General features: G+C 37.7%; 2 protein-coding genes across 4 annotated transcripts in view; one reads left to right on the top strand and one right to left on the bottom strand.

The window, feature by feature from the left end:
- Window positions 1-6,115, bottom strand: part of RAD50 (RAD50 double strand break repair protein) — an 88,599-nt gene extending 82,484 nt beyond the window's left edge. For 2 of the 3 annotated variants that reach the window (XM_045488403.1, XM_045488414.1), the window contains exons 1-2: window positions 5,615-6,115; window positions 3,892-3,975 (exon numbers count right to left, since the gene is read on the bottom strand). In XM_045488403.1, coding sequence (XP_045344359.1) covers window positions 3,892-3,975; window positions 5,615-5,743 — 213 coding nt within the window. In that variant the 5' untranslated portion in view covers window positions 5,744-6,115. The remainder of the gene's footprint in view (window positions 1-3,891; window positions 3,976-5,614) is intronic. The other variant, XM_045488425.1, reaches the window with a different exon arrangement.
- An 8,071-nt stretch (window positions 6,116-14,186) lies between these two features.
- On the top strand, window positions 14,187-17,321 carry IL5 (interleukin 5). Its single transcript, XM_045488447.1, has 4 exons — window positions 14,187-15,502; window positions 15,705-15,737; window positions 16,600-16,728; window positions 16,836-17,321. The coding sequence occupies exons 1-4, from the start codon at window positions 15,359-15,361 to the stop codon at window positions 16,932-16,934; spliced, it is 405 nt and encodes a 134-aa protein (XP_045344403.1). The 5' UTR covers window positions 14,187-15,358; the 3' UTR covers window positions 16,935-17,321.
- The last annotated feature ends 304 nt before the right edge of the window (window positions 17,322-17,625 follow it).

Below are 17,625 nucleotides of genomic sequence, written 5' to 3'. Positions count from 1 at the left end.
TAGGTGCAGGGACAAATTAAAGCAAGGAAAAGAAAAAACCAAGAGAAGCTGAATATGTAAGAGGAACCGAAAGCTGAATATATAAGAGGATGGGAAAACTGGGGGGAATGTGGGCAATCCAGGTGAGAGGAATAGTTCCAATCATAAGAGCAGGTGTGACCGACTCAAAAAAAAAGAGCTGAATAAAACAGTGTGGGTGGGGGCTCAGAACTGAGAAATTAGAGCAGATGAAAAGTGGGTATTAAGTGAGGAAAGATGAACCATCAAGGCCAGAAGAACCAGAGGGAGGACACGAGTAGACAGCTGAGAAAAACAGCTCTTTCCACTTGGAAAAAGGAATGGATGATAGACTGAAATTGTCAGAGATGCTAGAGCATCAATCAACATGGAAACATCCAGAAGAACAACAAAAATAACAAAGCAAGAACAATAGCCATAAAACGCTCCTTGATCCTACAAACCTTTTCAGCTACTTCCTTCTTTCCACTCATAGCAAACTCACAGAACAATTCTATGTTTCACTTTCTTGTTTTCTCACATCACTGAAACTGGTTTTGTCAAGACGACCAATGGCCTCCACATAGCTCAACCTTCTTCTTACTTGAGCTATCAACATATTTGACACCGTTTGACATCTTCTTTCTTGTTCACCCTTCATTCTCTTGTCTTCCAAGACCCCACTCTCCCAGTTTTCCCTCCTTTACCACTTGTTCTTTTAGTATCTTTTGGTGCCTCCTCTTCATCCCTATTTCTAAATGCCAGTGTGCTCTAGGTTAAGATCTTCCACCTCTTCTCAACATTTACTCCCGATGTGATCGCATCAGGCTTTAAAACTAACTATAGATAACTAACTGTATACATCAATGATTCTTAGTCTTTCTCTAGCTCAAACCTCTCCCCTGGACATACTTCCATTTACCTACTGGACGTTCTGGATATCTAAAAGACATTCCAAATCTACACGTTTAAACCAAAGCCCCCCAAATTTCCTTTCCCTGAGTTTCCTCGTTACAATAAACAGTGACACTATTTTATCTACTTTTTCAAGTCAAAAAACTTGGGAGTTATGTTTGATGCTTCTACTTCTCTCATACACCATTATCCAGATCATTAACTCATCTGTTGATACTACCTTTAAAATGCATCCCAAATCCAGGCATTCTCAGCATGTCTACCATTAACACCTTAATCAAACCACCAACATACCTCACCTGAATTACCACAAAAATCTCCTTTATTAGTCTCCACCCTTCTACCCTTACCACCTACTAGGTCTTCTCTCACTGCCAGACTGATTGCTTTAAAATACACACCATGCCCTTTTCATGCTTAATATTTTCCAGTAGATTCCTATTTAAACGAGAACAGAAATCAAGGACCTGCAGAATCTAGGCCTTTCTATCTCTGTGACTTTTCTACCAGGCCTCTTGCCATTTTACTCCTCCTTGTGATTCCCTGAACACATCAAACATGCTCCTACTCCAGGAACTTTGCACTTAGTATTAACACTGACTGGAATGGTATTCTCTCAGACTGTGAATGACTCATTCCCTCCAGAATGAATATTTAAAAGGTAACTGGTTGCTGTGTGGAAAAGAGAGAACTTCAAGAATGAAGGCAGGAAAACAAGTTTGGAGACTACTAAAATAGTTCAAAGGAAAGAGGAAGGTGGCCTGTACCAGGGAAGGAAGAGTGAAGATGGAATATAGGGACAAATGCTGGACATATTTTTAGTGCAATGGATGAGCCTGGGACAACCACTCTCATGATCATGGCATGTTCCCTGCCAGGTAAGTATCTGTGGACATATTTGAGAGGATTAAGAACTGTTTATGAACTGGCAACAGGGGAAGATGAAGGAATCAATCAAAGGATGACACACAGGTTTTGGCATGAGCAAATGTACAGATGATGATATAATTTATGAAACTGAGAGTATGGAGATACCACCAGGCTTGAGATTGTGAAAGGAACAGAACAGGGAACCATGAGTTCTGTTTTGAACATATTCATGAGATGACCATTAAATATCCAAACAATGTATCTGTATCTATCTATCTATTCATCTACCTATCTATCTCTGGAGTATAGGAAAGAAGTTTGGGTTAGATATCTAAGTTAGAAATCACCCGCATATAACAAATAATTAAAGCCATGAGAATGAATGAGATCACCTAAGAAGAGTTAGGTAAAAAGAGACTCAGCAAAGGAGACTAAGATATGGCCAGTGAAAAAGGAGGTATGAGATCAGGGTGCCATAGAAGCCAAGAGAGCAATGTTTTTTAAAAAGGGAATTAAGAAGCTATATTAAATCTTCTGATAAGTGGCTTAGAAAATGACCACTTTATCTGGCAACATGAAGACTACTGGCAGCTTAGAGTAAGTAGTAATTTTAGTAAGGGAGAAAAAAGAAAATCTCAACAGAACAGGCTGAGGAGAAAATGGGAAGCAATGAACCGGAAACAATGAGTACATATACCTCTTCTAAATTTAACTATAAATGTAGAGGTAGTAGCCAGAAGGTGATCTGGAATAAAGGGAGAGGTTTTATTTGTTTGTAGACTGGAGCTACCAGAGTGTGCTGATATGACTGATTCTATAAAGGACAAACTGCTAATGCAGAAGATGAGTAACTGAAAAGCAAAATGTTTGCATTGACAAAAGGGATTGACTGGATCCAGAAGCCAAAGAGTTGGTTGACCTTAAGGTAAAACAGTAAACAATTTACCCTTAATACCAAAAAAAAATAGTACGAGTACAAATGAAGAGTAGTTTGAAAGATTTTAAGATTGGAAAATGAGGTACTTTCTATCTGATCCCTTTTTTCAATAAATTACATTTTTTCAACAAATTATAGGCCAAGATCATCAAGTAAGGAGAGTATACTGCAAGTTTATGAAATAGTCATTGCAGAGAGGGCTCAATGTACTGATTTTACTATCTCTAAGAGAAAAGTTTATAAATACTTTCATAATTAGTTACCTTTAGTCATACAGAAGTGGAAACAATTTAAATAACCATCAATAACCAAGTGAATACACTATAGAATATAAACTCAGTGGATTAGTAATTAGTTCTAGCAATTGAAACTAATGAAAAAAAAAGTGTGTATATATACGAACATATCTGCAGTGTGTCACTAAATATTTGATTTGTACAACAGCAAAATAAAATGCTACTGGTGTACTTAAATATTTATGTTTGAGTGTATTTATATATATACACAAAGATACATTTGTATAAACAGAAAAAAACCTGGGAGAAATATAAAAGGAACTGTTAAGGGAGGAGCTGGCAGATAACTGAGAGAGGCACATGAAACCACTACATACATAAAACAAGAAAAACCTGTAGGCCAAAATATGTAGTATAGAAATTTCTATGTCCTTTACACACAGTAATGGTATAAACACTGTAATTCAAACAAAGATTCACACACAAAGATTTAAATTATGGCACATTTTAATGAAAAACTAACAGCAATCTAAATGTAAGAAAATTATGCAACTATTAAAAATGTTCATAATAGGAGACATGTTTTAAGTAGGAAATATTTCATACATATAAAAAATGTAAAGATTAAAAGAAGCACCCAAATGCCAAACACCTAGATTGTGAATTTAATGTTTTTAATGACATGGAACCTTATGATATTAAGTGAGGAAAAAACATCAGAATACAAAATTAGAGTATGACTTCACTTAAGTTGTACTTAAAGGAGAAGAAAATACATGAAAATGTCACTAGTGGTGTCACTGGATCCTTAGACTGTGTATAGACTTTTCTAACTCTTTATAGTTTTCCACTGCCAGGTTTTCTACAATAAAACTTATTGCTTTTATAATTATAAAAATTTATTTTAAAGATATGTAAGTTTATTAGCGTCATTACCTTGGGATCATGAACAAATGTATTTCCTTTGGTTCCAGGAGGAAAATCTCCAGTACAAATATATTTTAGACATTCAATGATGGTCTAAAGAAATAGAAAATTATATTATTTAGTTATAAGAGAACCAGAGAAGTTTATCATAAAATGTTAATTTATTATAAAAATACTATTTACCAGAGAACCAAAAAAGATATGCAGATAAAATCTGACATTATAATATCTATATAATACAGATATGATTCTGTGTTAAAGAATAAATAACTGCTTTAAGTTCATGGGAAAGCTACTAATTAAGAAGGTATACGAAAATAAAATAAAAAATTATTTTTAAAAAGTCCTCAATTTCCAATTAAAACCGTTTAATAACAACAGCTAATGTAAAAGATGGTTACCATAGTTGATAATTTGCCAATATGCTGACGGTAGAAGTTAAATGTTCTTACAAAAAAAAAATGAGGTGACAGATATGTTAATTAACTAGATAGCAGTGATCCTTTCACAATGTACAGTATATTAAGTCACCCTGACATACCCTTCAAATATCTTACGATTTCATGGATCAATTACACCTCAATAAAACCAAAACAACTTTTTTTAAGTTCAATTTTTTAAAAACAGCTAATAGTTACACAGGCCTTACTATGTGCCAGGTATTGTACTAACCACCTTTACATACATTAGTAATTTTCACATTAATCCTAGACTGTAGAAAACTCTTTTTATCTCCATTTTATAAATGAGAAAACTAAAGCACAAACCATTTGGGCAACCCTGGCCCAGTCACAGAGCTAGTAAATGGTGAAGCAAAATATCTGTATTCAGACAGCTTGTGCTCATAAACCTTAGGCTCCCTTACAAAAGTAGAGCCACAACAGTAGGGACACAACAGGCATTCTATAAATAGTAACATTTTCACATAAACAAAAGTAGACAAGAGTATGGCATTCAATGTTCAACTCTAAGCCTGACCTCTTTCTGTATGCTTTTTAATTTAGTCTTCTCTGTTAGAATGCCCTGCTTTTTCTCAAGCCACCCTTACAGGCTGTACTTTTCCCCCATAATTGCATGTCACTCCAGGGTCCATCTCAAATTTCTAAATACTCTCTGGGCCTTAAAAAGTCAAAGTACATGCTCCAATTTTTTATTTTGACTAGGTAAAGGCATCCTAACAACATAGTTTTTCAACTAAACTAGGCCTCGCGGTATTGGTTTCATTTTATCATTTCCCATTTATCATGCTTAGACTTCAGCACACTTAGAAACTCTTCTCAGAAAGCCCTATGTTTATCATATTTTATAACTTGTGTAGGAAATTCTATAATGGATCAACTGTCAGGAAGTGAATGGTATGTTTGGGGAGCAAGGGGAGTGTTAAAAAAAAAAATCAACGCAGACAAAAAGACTTCATGTAAGAATGTAAGGTCGCTGAGCGCTCCCGGTCTTCTGGGACTCTCAAATAAACCTTGTCCACCCGAGCCTGGATACCCTTACGAGACTGAGTCAGGTCCCCTCCTAAGGTCCCTGGGGCCAGAAGGCCACACCAGGCCACGCCCAGCGGCAGGGGCTCCACCCAGAGGCCCAAGCCTTTCCTCGGGCACCAAGAGCGGAGCCCCAGGGACGCCTGGCCTCTGGTCCTTATTGTTCTGAGCTCTCCAAACACTTTATCCTCCAGATTCTCAAGAAGTAGCGACCCGTAAACTGAAGGCTGCTACTGAGAACTTACCGTCTTCCCCGCCCCATTGGGTCCAACCAAAATTGTGAGGGGGCTGAAAAAAGTGATAATTTGCTTATCTTTGTCCTCTATTCCAAAACTCCGCACACCTAGAATGCTCATCTTTTCAATCCGGGACATGTCTGCAAATGTTTCTTTTCTCAACACCAATCGCCTAGAGCCCCGGCGCACCAGGATTTAGCGGTGCCGCGGCAGCAGAGCGAGCGATGGGCCGTGAGGACTCGCGAGTCTCCCGGTCGGGAGGCTCCAGGTAGGAGCGAAGGCTCCGGCTGAACTCCTCCTCCCACACCGGCTTCCTTCCCGCCTGACAAGCGAGAGCGGAGGTGGGGACCGGGCCGGGGCTAGGCGCGGCAGACACACACCACAGGCCCAGGGACCCCCTACTACCGAGCACTCACAGATTCCCGCCGCGGCCGCCCCGCGGATCACGTGGGCCGCCACGACCAGCGTGCATTTACGCCGCAGGCCAGGGGCATGCCGGGAAGTCGGAGCCTCGCGGTGCGTGCGCAGCTCTGGTTTCCGGAAGTAGTTCCGGTCGAGTGGTTTGCGTACCCGGGTTTCTGTGCCGTGGGCGCGTAATACCGAATTTTGCTGGGTGCCGGGCACCCTTGAGAAGCTCTAACCCTGAGGACGACGAACACTTGTGATAAACGGTGGTTATCAGAATGTGATCGCGGGACGCCTGGAATGGAAAGGAGTGCGGTGTCCTCTAATGTGGAAACCATTTTCCAGTAATATTAACACGTTATTTGCCTTTTTCATGATCTTTCGCGCCTTAATATACGTGACGTGTGGTGACGCCATCGCAGTGATGGGTGATAGAATGTGTGATTGTATAGTATTATGCTTAAAAAAACCCCTCAATTTTAATTTCCAATTAGGTATTGATAGTTCTCACATGTAAAACCTCTTTGGGGTCCTCAGTGATTTTTAAGAGTGTAGAGAGGTGTTAAAGACCAAAAGTTTGAGAACTGTTGTAGACCAAAAGCCGAATGATGTTACAAAACTACAAAACAGTATGCAAATATGATGTGAAAGAAATCCACTCCTATAAGTACGGACAGAAAAATAGACACCTTTATAAGAGATTGAGTTATGCAAGATGCTGTACCATAGTGCCATTAGTTAACAATACTATATTGTATAACAACACTATAAAATTTGCTGAGAGGGTAGATCTTGTGATAAGTGTTCTTATCACACAAAAAAAGTTAATGAGGGGGGCGCCTGGGTGGCGCAGTCTGTTAAGCGTCTGACTTCAGCCAGGTCACGATCTCGCGGTCCGGGAGTTCGAGCCCCGCGTCGGGCTCTGGGCTGATGGCTCAGAGCCCGGAGCCTGTTTCCGATTCTGTGTCTCCCTCTCTCTCCGCCCTTCCCCCGTTCATGCTCTGTCTCTCTCTGTCCCAAAAATAAATAAACGTTGAAAAAAAAGTTAATGAGGGTGGGAGGAAACTTTTGGAGGTAATGGATATACCATTAGCATTGGTTATGGTGATGGTTTCACTGGTGTATACTTATCTCCAAAGTCATCAAGTTGTATAAAGTATGTACAGCTTATTGTATGTTAAATTTTAATTTTTGTATGATAAAAAAGTTCAAAATAAGGGAAAGAAATTACTCAAAAATGAATGTTGCTTTTTGGAACCCAAGTTAATGGAGGGATGTCCTATGCAAGGGCCTATAGGAAAAATTACAGAAATTGCAAAACAATAATGGAAGACATTAACAGAACAAAAACTTTGGATTATTGAACTAGAAAAATGTAGGAAATGCCCTCCAATCACACAATCCCAAGACAATCATTACAGAACTTAATACATAAACTAAAAAATTCACATGAAAGGATGCAAGTGAGGAAATCCAGTAAGTAGTCTCTTGCTGTACTAAGAAACATGAAAGCCTTAGTTATCATAATACATATTTTAAGTTACTAATGGAACACAACAGATTGAAATTATACAGTAATGCTTTATGTAACTAAATGTAATTTTAAAGATGAATAAAGATTAGAGCCTATTTTTACAGTCAGTTTATTTAAGCAAAATTTACATACACTAAAATTCTTCCTTTTCCAGAGTACAGTTCTATGACTTTTCAAAAAAGTAAATAGTTGTGTAACCACCAAGACCATTTTTTTCCCCACTACCACCATTTGTATTGCTTGGATATTTGAATATCAGGAAGAAAAAAGCAAACCTGTATCTTATTTTACTCATCACTCTGTAAGTTTCAGGTGATGAAGATCTTTTTTTTCAGGCAGCAATAAAAGTAAAGCCCCAACAAGTAATTACCCCACTTTTATTTATTTTTTATTTTTTAAAAATATTTTTTATTTTTAAGCAATCTCTACACTACACATGGGGTTCAAATTCACAATTCAGAGAGATCAAGGGTCACATGCTCTACTGACTGAGTCAGCCAGGTGCCCCACCGCCACTTTTAAAGGAAAATTTTATGACTCAAAGTAACATAGGAAATTAGCAATGATTGGCAATGAAATTACCAGGAATTAACAGCAATAAAATTACCAGACTTTATACGTCTCCTGCTGTGATCTTTTTTTTTTTGAAGTATTGCTAATACACTGTTACATTAGTTCAGGTGTACAACATAGTGATTCAACAAATTTATACTATATGCTATGCTCACCACAAGTGTAGCTACCATCTGTTGCCCTACAACCCTAATACATTATTGACTATATTCCACTTTGATCTTAGCACAAAGTACCCAACATGATCTCACATGCAGTTTGGTTTAAAAAAATTAACTTGAGGGGCGTCTGGATAGCTCAATCTGTTGAGCATCTGACTGTTGATCTCAGCTCAGGTCTTGATCTCAGGGCTTGATCTCAGGGCAGGTCTTGATCTCAGGGTCTTGAGTTCAAGCCCCACGTTGGTCTCTGTGCTGGGCATGAAGCCTACTTGAAAAAAAAATAATAATTTTAATCTAATCACATCTTTAGATTTAACTTCCAATTCACAGGAATTAAGGATTAAGCTAGTAATACCACAAGGATGGAAAAGGGAAATATGGAAGATGCAGTGTGTTAAAAGACACTGGCCCAGGAACTCAGATCAATGTCATTAAAACAAGGACTGCTGGGGCTCCTGGGTGGCTCAGTTAGTTAAGCGTCCGACTTTGGCTCAGGTCATGATCTCATGTTTCGGGAGTTCAAGCCCCACAGCAGGCTTGGTGCTGACAGGTGGGGGTCTTGAGCCTGCTTCAGACCTTCTCTCTCTCTCTCTCTCTCTCTCTCTCTCTCTCTCTCTGCCTCTCTCTGCCCCTCCCCCAATCATGCTCTGTCTCACTCTCTCTAAAATAAATAAACATTAAAGAATTTAGAGAAAAAAAAAAGGACTGCTATAGATTGGAAAAGACTTAAAAAAAAAAAAAAAAAAAAGCAACACATGGTCCTGGGTTGGATCATGGTTAGCACACAGAGATGTGAAGAGAATTTGGGGAATACGTAGGGAAATTTGAATGTAGTCTGGAAATTAAATACCAAGTTTTTATTATTGTTCATTTCATTATATTAGGTGTGAAAGTATCTTGCTATGTAAGAAAACGATTCTTTTTTGAGGTGCATATGGGAGTTAATGATGGAGTGTGTTGCTTCCTGTAGTTTACTTAAAAATACTTCAGGAAAAAATAGCAAGCTGAAGAAATTGTTAGGACAAAGTAGCCAGATTCCATTACAAAAAAATTCAACTTTGTAACAGTAGGAAACTATAAAACTAAGAAAACAATCCTAGGAAAGGGGTGGAAACGGTTTGCAATAAAAAAGATTAATCTCTAAAATGAAAAGAACTGAAAAGGCAAAACAGTCAAGTTCTTATTTCTCAGTAAATTATTACTGGAGAATGTTTTATTTTGCTGGTATCATAATTGATGAGATGAAAATTAAAACGATTATGAGATACTATTTTATACTTATTAGTGAATCTCTTTCCTTATAGTACTTTCTGACATAAATTCTTTTTCTGCTATTGATATTTTGATACATTAGCTTTCTTTTGATTAGTGTTTCCCCAAGTATATCTCTCTATCCCTCATTTTTCAACCTTTAATGTCATTTTGCATGAAGTATGTCTCCTAAAAATAGCTGATAGATGATTTTTAGTATAATTTTATACTATCTGCCTTTTAATAGATGAGTTTAATCTATTTTCAATTACTGTGATTCCTGAAAAATTTGGATATATTTCTTGTACCTCTTTCTGTGCTTTTTCTTTGCTTCTTTTTCTCCTTTCCTGGTTTCTGGATTGATTGAGCTTTTTTTATGCTCTTGTTCTTATTCTACTGGCTTGGAAGCTGTACATTCTATTCCTGTTCTTTTAGTGGTTACTCTTAAATTTTTCACATACCTATTTTGAAATCTAAAGTTAATATCTCTAGGGGGCGCCTGGGTAGTGCAGTCCGTTAAGTGTCTGACTCTTGATTTCAGCTCAGGTCATGATCTCACGGTTTGTGAGTTCAAGTCCCACACCGGGCTCCACACTGACAGTGCTGACCCTGCTTGGTATTCTCTCTCTCACTTCCCCTCCCCCGCTTCCTCCCTCTTTCTCACTCTCTTTCTCTCTCTCTAAATAAATAAATAAATAAACAAACTGTAACGTTAAGATCTTTAGAAAACTTCTAAACAGTACAAGAACAGTGAAATGCACCGACTGATCACTCCATCTCCCACATTATCATTGTTTAGTATTTTTATTCCTCATTGTCTTGAAATCCCATAAATAAGTTATTTTTAACAAGCATTATTTATTTAGGTTTACCAACATATTTATCAATCTGTTTGATTACCCCCTCTTCTTGCATCACACCTTTCATGGAGGTTCATTTTGCTCATTACATCAACAAAACTATTAAACTCTATCAAGGAAAGAAATCTGTCCCACAGTGCTGATATCAGGCTTAAGCAACGTTATTTTTGTGAAAGTGCTTTGTCAGTTATAAAACACTAAAAATACAAGGGATTTATTTTTTGTGCATTGACTATTTTCACAGGCGTGATCTCATGAAATGTAACATGAGCTATAAAAATGGTCACACAAGTTTCTTATGACAAGGAAATATTTTTTAAAATTATACACAGAGCTTTCTAGTAGCATTGTTTTTAGTCATGGAAGACTAGAAACGATCCAATGGGGAAGTAAACTGTAGATATCAATTTCATCTATTAGCAGGTAACCTTGAAGATAATAAGTAGATACATGAAAGGGAGGTATCAATAAGCAAAAAAGATAAACACAAGCGGCACATATTCATTGATTACAACTTTGTAAAGCTATCTATGTATCAGTAAAGATTGGAAGAGGTCATCAAAATACTGAGAATTGCTATATTGATGAAGTTCTGTGTTTCTCTTCCTATAATGTTATTTATTCAATAAAAGAATTATTTTAAAGATATGCTTGGGGATTGAAAGCATGGAGGTTAGAATATGGTCAAAAAAAAAAAAAAGAGATGCTATCATTTCACATTTAGTCACCACAAAAAATGTGTGGCATCATGCCCAGTTGATTGATTAGAATCAGTTCATAGAAAAATCATTTGACCTTAAATGACTACATAGTTAGTAAAAACCACAATTACCAGGTTTTTTAAAAAAAGCAGGTTGCCAATTTGGAAACCACTAATAGAGATAAAGATTTTACGGCAAAAATTTGGATGTTACCCATGAATACAACTTTTCAACACTATTCAAAGTCCTTTTACATAATTACTGATAATTCTTAAAAATTCCAAGCACTGGTTGCTTATTTTCTATTCTTCTAAAATAATGTGGGGTTTTTTAAAATGCCATAGTCATTCACATTGACATGATGTCTATAGCAGAGCCTTGAAGTTTTGCTTTTTTTCCCTAGGAGTCTGCCCATTTTGTCAGAGCCCATTATGTCAGAGTCCCAGCCTCAGAGAATGGACTCCTTGAATTTCCATAATGTTCCTGTTAATTTGTTCAACTAACACCACCACGTGCCTGCTTCTTCATTCAGTTTTTTTTTTTTTTTTGAGTGTCTACAATAATAGGCTAATCCTTGAGGGCATAGAGGTCAATTAAATAAAATCTTTATCCTCAAGGAGCTCACAGTCCAGTAAAAAGGTCCCAAGTGCACATTTATAGGATGCAAAGTATTTTTAATAATAATAGAAAAAATCATTAACTTTTTTCAACTTGCAATGTTATTTTTTTAAATGTTTATTTTTGAGAGAGAGAAAGGGAGAGAGAGGGAGAGAGTAAGCAGGGGAGGGACAGCAAGAGAGGGAGACACAGAATCCAAAGCAGGCTCCAGGCTCTGAGCTGTCAGCACAGAGCCCGAAGTGGGGCTCCAACTCATGAACCTTAAGATCATGACCTGACCCAAAGTCAGACGCTTAACTGAGCCACCCAAGCACCCATGCGATGTTATTTTTAATAAACTTTTTATTTTAAATAGTTTTGGACTTGCAGAAAAGTTGCAGCAATGTTATGTAGAGTTCCTGTGTACCCTGCACCCAGTCTTCTCTATTGTGCACATTACTATAGTACATTTGTCATAACTGAGGAACCAACATTGGCACCTTACTAGATTCCACTGTTTTTTGGAGTTTCCTTAGTTTTACCTACTGTCCTTTTTCTGTTCCTGGATTTCACCCAGGATACCACATTACATTTCGTCACCATGGTTGGACTCCTTTGACTCCTGTGACAGTTTCTCAGACATTGCTTCTTTTTGATGACCTTGACAATTTTAAGGAGCATTGGTCAGGTATTTTCCATTTCAATTTGGATATGTATGATGTTTTCCTCACAGTTACATAGAGGTTATGGGATTTGAGGAGGAAGACCAGAGATAAAATGCCATTCTCATCACATCACATTAAGGGTAGATTCTATTAACGTGACTTATCACTAACGTTGACCCTGGTCACCTGGTTGAGGTTTACCAGGTTTCTCCATTTCAAAGTTACTCTTCTTATAATCTCCTTCCCATAATATATTCTTTAAAATGAAGTCACCATGTGTCCCACACTTCAGGGGGACTATGCTCCACTTCTGTGAAGGTGGAATATCAACAAAAATTACTTGGAACTCTCCTCCTGCACAGAACATTAAAATAATTAACTTTTGTAGGGAGTCCTACATTAATAAAGGTCTTTCAAACACATTATTTTATAATCTTTGCTATGAGAGAGTTTGAAGTCAGGTTTGGGACATCAATGTCACTGAGGAAAAATTAATGCCTTGTGACAGCATTTTAAGAAATATAATTTTGTACACCCATGTTCATGGTAGCATTATTTACAACAGCCAAGAGATGGAAGCAACCCACATATCCATAGTCTACATATATGTGTGTGTGTGTGTGTGTGTGTGTGTGTGTGTGTGTGTGTATAATGATAAATTCATACAATGGAATATTACTCTGCTCTAAAAAAGGAAGGAGATTCTGTCAAACGCCACAATGTGGAAGAATCTTGACAATACTATGTTAAGTGAAATAAGCCAGTCACAAAAAAGACAAATGCCATATTATTCCCCTTATATGAGTTATCTAGAATAGTCTAATTAGTAGAGATACAACATAGAAGCGTGGTTGCCAGGAGCTGGGGAGAGAGGAAATGGGGACCTGTTGTTTAACGGGTGTAGAGTTTCAGTTTTGCAAGATAAAAGGTGTTTTGAAGATGGACTGCACAACATTGTGAATGTCCTTAACACTAATGAATTGTACACTTAATCTTGGGTAAGATGTTAAATTTTATGCTAGGTATATTTTACCATAATACAATATTTGTAGGAGAAATATTATTTTGAATAGGAGAATTTTTTTAATAACAAGCCCTCCAACTAGACCCACAGTTATACTGTAAATCAGAGGTTGCACAGTGGTACTCTATACAGTTTTTTTATTTTTTAAATGTGTATTTATTTTTGAGAGAGAGAGTGCATGCAAGCAGAGGAGGGGCAGAGAGGGAGGGACAGAGGATCCAAAGTAGGCTCTGCACTGACAGCAGTGAGCCTCATGTGGGGCTTGAATCAGGAACTGTGAGATCATGATCTGAGCCAAAGTCAGACACTCAAACAACTGAGCCACCCAGGTGCCCCTTAATGTTTGTTTGTTTGTTTGTTTGTTTTGAAGGGGGGGTAGAGAGAGAGAGAGAGAGGATGAGTGGGGGAGGATTAGAGAGAAAGAGGAAGAGAGAGAATCCCAAGCAGGCTCCACACTCAGCGCAGAGCCTGACACAGGGCTGGATTTCATGACCGTGGGACCATGACCTGAGCCAATTTCAAGAGTCAGACACTTAACTGACTGAGTCACCCAGGTGCCCCTCAATACAGATTTTTAAAATATGAACTGCCAGCACTTAAAAAGCAACAGGTTATAGGGGCGCCTGGGTGGCTCAGTCGGTTAAGCGTCTGACTTCGACTCAGGTCACGATCTTGCGGTATGTGAGTTCGAGCCCCGCGTCGGGCTCTGTGCTGACAGCTCAGAGCCTGGAGCCTGTTTCAGATTCTGTGTCTCCCTCTCTCTCTCTGACCCTCCCCCGTTCATGCTCTGTCTCTCTCTGTCTCAAAAATAAATAAACGTTAAAAAAAATTTAAAAAAAAGCAACAGGTTATAAATAATAATTAGGGTTTCTGACTTCTTAAAAAAATGGAATGATCTAGCAACAGAAGTCCAAGGGTGTTGCATGGCAACAATCAGTTGAAGCTGAGTAGACCTGCTGCCTTTAGAAAGGTCCTGCATGCTGCAGTTTACTGTAGCCTCACCACCTTTGTTGTGTTACACCTTGTGCATTTCACTAATTTGCACAGCCAGTTAGTGATTTGGGTGGGGTGAAGCCTACTTCTAGCTACAGGGAAAGCCAATCAGTATATCCATATCTCTAACCACAGTTCAAGGGTGAACCTGTGATCCTTTGTCACAAGGAAGCTGAATTCTAGGACTTTTGATTGAGCAGTCAGAAAGGCACAGTTTGGTTTCTCCTGATGCTCAGGAACAGGATACATACAGATCCAGGAGATTTGACATCATCTTGGGACCACAGTGGGAGAGCTGCCCAAGAAGGGAGCCAATGAAAGATCACAGAGGCAAGCTAGATATAAAGGAGCCTCTACCCCGGACCATTTGGTTGTATGATCTAATAAATTGCCTTTTAGGTTCAACCAGTTTGAGTTAGGTTTTTGGTCTCTGGCAACAGAAAGGATCCTAACTTAGACTCCAGTGAACCTGAACCTGCTAAGTTTTGACAGTCTCAGCTCTAATTACCATTTTTTCCACCAGTATTTTGAGTTCCTTTTAAGACAGACCAGTCTAGTAACAATGGTGATGGAATTTAGTCAACCTGAAAAACATATTCCCAATATTTATACATTTTGGCATTAAACTCAATGGTGTACATTATACCTTTTTTTACACACATCTTTTAAGAGGAAATTCAATCTTCTGATTTTAAGAAATGCAAATGTGGGGCAATGATGTATCACCCAAAGATTTTCTTTGTAATAGAAAATGTTTTTAAAGGGGGAAAATAGGGATTTTTATTATTATTAAAAGATAAAAGTAAAATTATTTTTAAGAAACAAGGCATTGGAAACATTTAGTTTCATGATATGCCATTGTTAGGCATTCCCTATCTGATTGTTAGAAATTATTCATTTCCTCAAAGATAGAGAATAAATTGGTTGAGGATGCAATCTTGTACTATGCACTTTCTTTGCCCAAAGCAAACACTGAGCATTTGAGAGCCATGAGAATGCTTCTGCATTTGAGTTTGCTAGCTCTTGGGGCTGCCTATGTTTCTGCCATTGCTGTACAAAGTCCCATGAATAGGCTGGTGGCAGAGACCTTGGCACTGCTCTCCACTCATCGAACTCTACTGATAGGCGACGGGGTAATTTTCTTTTTGATTCCTACGGTCTTTAAAATGCATGGGTAATCATTTGTGTTGGCTAACTTCTAAAGACCTGTTATTAATAATGAAATTATGACTGTTGGTAATATATCATTGGTAACCATGTTACTGGCAAGCATTTTATTACAAGTTATGAACCTTATAATATGTTAAAAATGAATGTATTTCCTTTCCTTTTCAGAACCTGATGATTCCTACTCCTGAACATAACAATGTAAGTTAAATTATGATTTGATAAAACGATTGCATGACTAAGTTTCCTATTGTAACTATAAAGCATTAGTTATCGTTGGAACAGTTTAATTTTATCTATTTTGTTTTTATGTGTGTGGATGCCAATGTATGTGCTTATGAACATTAGGAATGGCGTTAGGAATGACTCTACAATATTAAGTAGAATCCATTAAGCAATTGGATCAGGCCGTTTTTGATGTTGTCAGTTCCCCATCTCAAAGAGCCTCATGTCAGGCGTTCTTACCAGAAGAATTCCACATTGAGTGAGAGGTGCCTCCTCATCTCCATTCACTTCTGACTATCTTTTGCTTTCCTTACTTCTATGTCTTTCTGAGAATACTAGCCAACTTAAGGTTATATTTTTAGAATTATGGTCAGTAGACATTAAAATATACACTGACTGTCCTATATCAATAGTCATTTCCACATATTTAAACGATTTTAACTCTAATAAAATCGTATGCATTTGAAGTATGTCATGGTCATATTGAAATGTTAAACATTACTCTAAACAGAATAAAATTACTGGCTAGAACTATCAAAGGAAATTTTGATGTGAGCTCAGTAATGTAGCTGCATTATATACTTCATAAGCACTTTATTTTTGGTGAAGTGTTTAATTTATATCATTTGTAACCCTCCTCAGAAATTACATAAACTTCTTTTGCGTATGAAAATTATAGCTCTGTATGAGGTGGTTTCCTGGAAAAGGAACAAGTGAAAAATAAACGTGTGGGAGAAGGGAACTCATGTAAACCCCACGCAACAAAGCCTAACTTTTTTGGACCGAATTTTTATACCTTGTTTTGGTTATTTATACTTTTAAAATCTCCCTCATTTAGCACCAACTGTGCATTGAAGAAGTCTTTCAGGGTATAGACACATTAAAGAATCGCACTGTACCGGGGGATGCTGTGGAAAAGCTTTTCCGAAACTTGTCTTTAATAAAAGAACACATAGACCTCCAAAAAGTAAGTTAAAGACATTTGGTGGAAACTTAAGTATATTTGTCTGGCTATGCCTGTTTTTATAAGAATTGACAGTTTCCTACAATACCCATTGTCTGTTCTTTTCACAGAAAAAGTGTGGAGGAGAAAGATGGAGAGTAAAAAAGTTCCTAGACTACCTGCAAGTGTTTCTTGGTGTAATAAACACTGAGTGGACAATGGAAAGTTGAGATGAAACTGGCTTATTGCAGTGAAAGATTCTGGAGGAGAAGAAGAATGTTATTTTTTGCAATGAGAATGAGGCCCAACCAAGGGTCAGTGTAATTCAACTTCAGATGCAAAGCAATTTTTCAGGCATACTGCTACTTTGCTGCCTCACATAGGCAGAAAGGATAAAAATAAAATATTTGAGATATATTTCAGATGTCAGAATCATCGAAGTCTTTTCCTCCAGTGTGCTCCAGGCAAAATAAATATGTACTTCAATCTTATTTAACACAACATTCTGTAAAATGTCTATTAACTTAATATTTATGTATGAAATGATTGAGAATTTCATAAATCAGTATTTATTTCATGTTGGGCTATGTTCCAATAAAACAAAAATAAACAACTGATTCAATTTGTTGCTGGTCTCTGTCCTACTCTTGAAGTGGGCGCAATCTGTATGGAAACATGCTGCGTGTGGAGGGACAGTCTGCATCTGTGTTGGTTGAGCATTCCCATCTCCCTGATGATGGAAGTTGTGGGTTTGCTAAGCATACCACAGGTGGAAGAGATCCAGCAGGTCATGTGGGGATGTGAGCAGTGGGGACATAGGCTTGGGCTGAGCATGGTTTCCTTGCCATGTTACACCAGAACCTAGGATGGTGCAGGTTAAATGGTATGTGATGAATGAATGAATGAATGAATGAATAGACC

Source organism: Leopardus geoffroyi, chromosome A1 (genome assembly GCF_018350155.1).
Source record: "Leopardus geoffroyi isolate Oge1 chromosome A1, O.geoffroyi_Oge1_pat1.0, whole genome shotgun sequence".
NCBI lineage: Eukaryota > Metazoa > Chordata > Mammalia > Carnivora > Felidae > Leopardus > Leopardus geoffroyi.
The sequence above is the reverse complement of the archived record's forward strand: the minus strand, read 5'-3'. Positions and strand labels throughout refer to the sequence as shown.

Bases quoted from the DNA above. Each gene is read 5' to 3' on its own strand.
- IL5 (XM_045488447.1), top strand. From the start codon at position 15,359: ATGAGAATGCTTCTGCATTTGAGTTTGCTAGCTCTTGGGGCTGCCTAT. The intron at 15,503-15,704 runs GTAATTTTCTTT...TTTCCTTTTCAG, and splicing joins CTCTACTGATAGGCGACGGG to AACCTGATGATTCCTACTCC. The intron at 15,738-16,599 runs GTAAGTTAAATT...TCCCTCATTTAG, and splicing joins CTACTCCTGAACATAACAAT to CACCAACTGTGCATTGAAGA.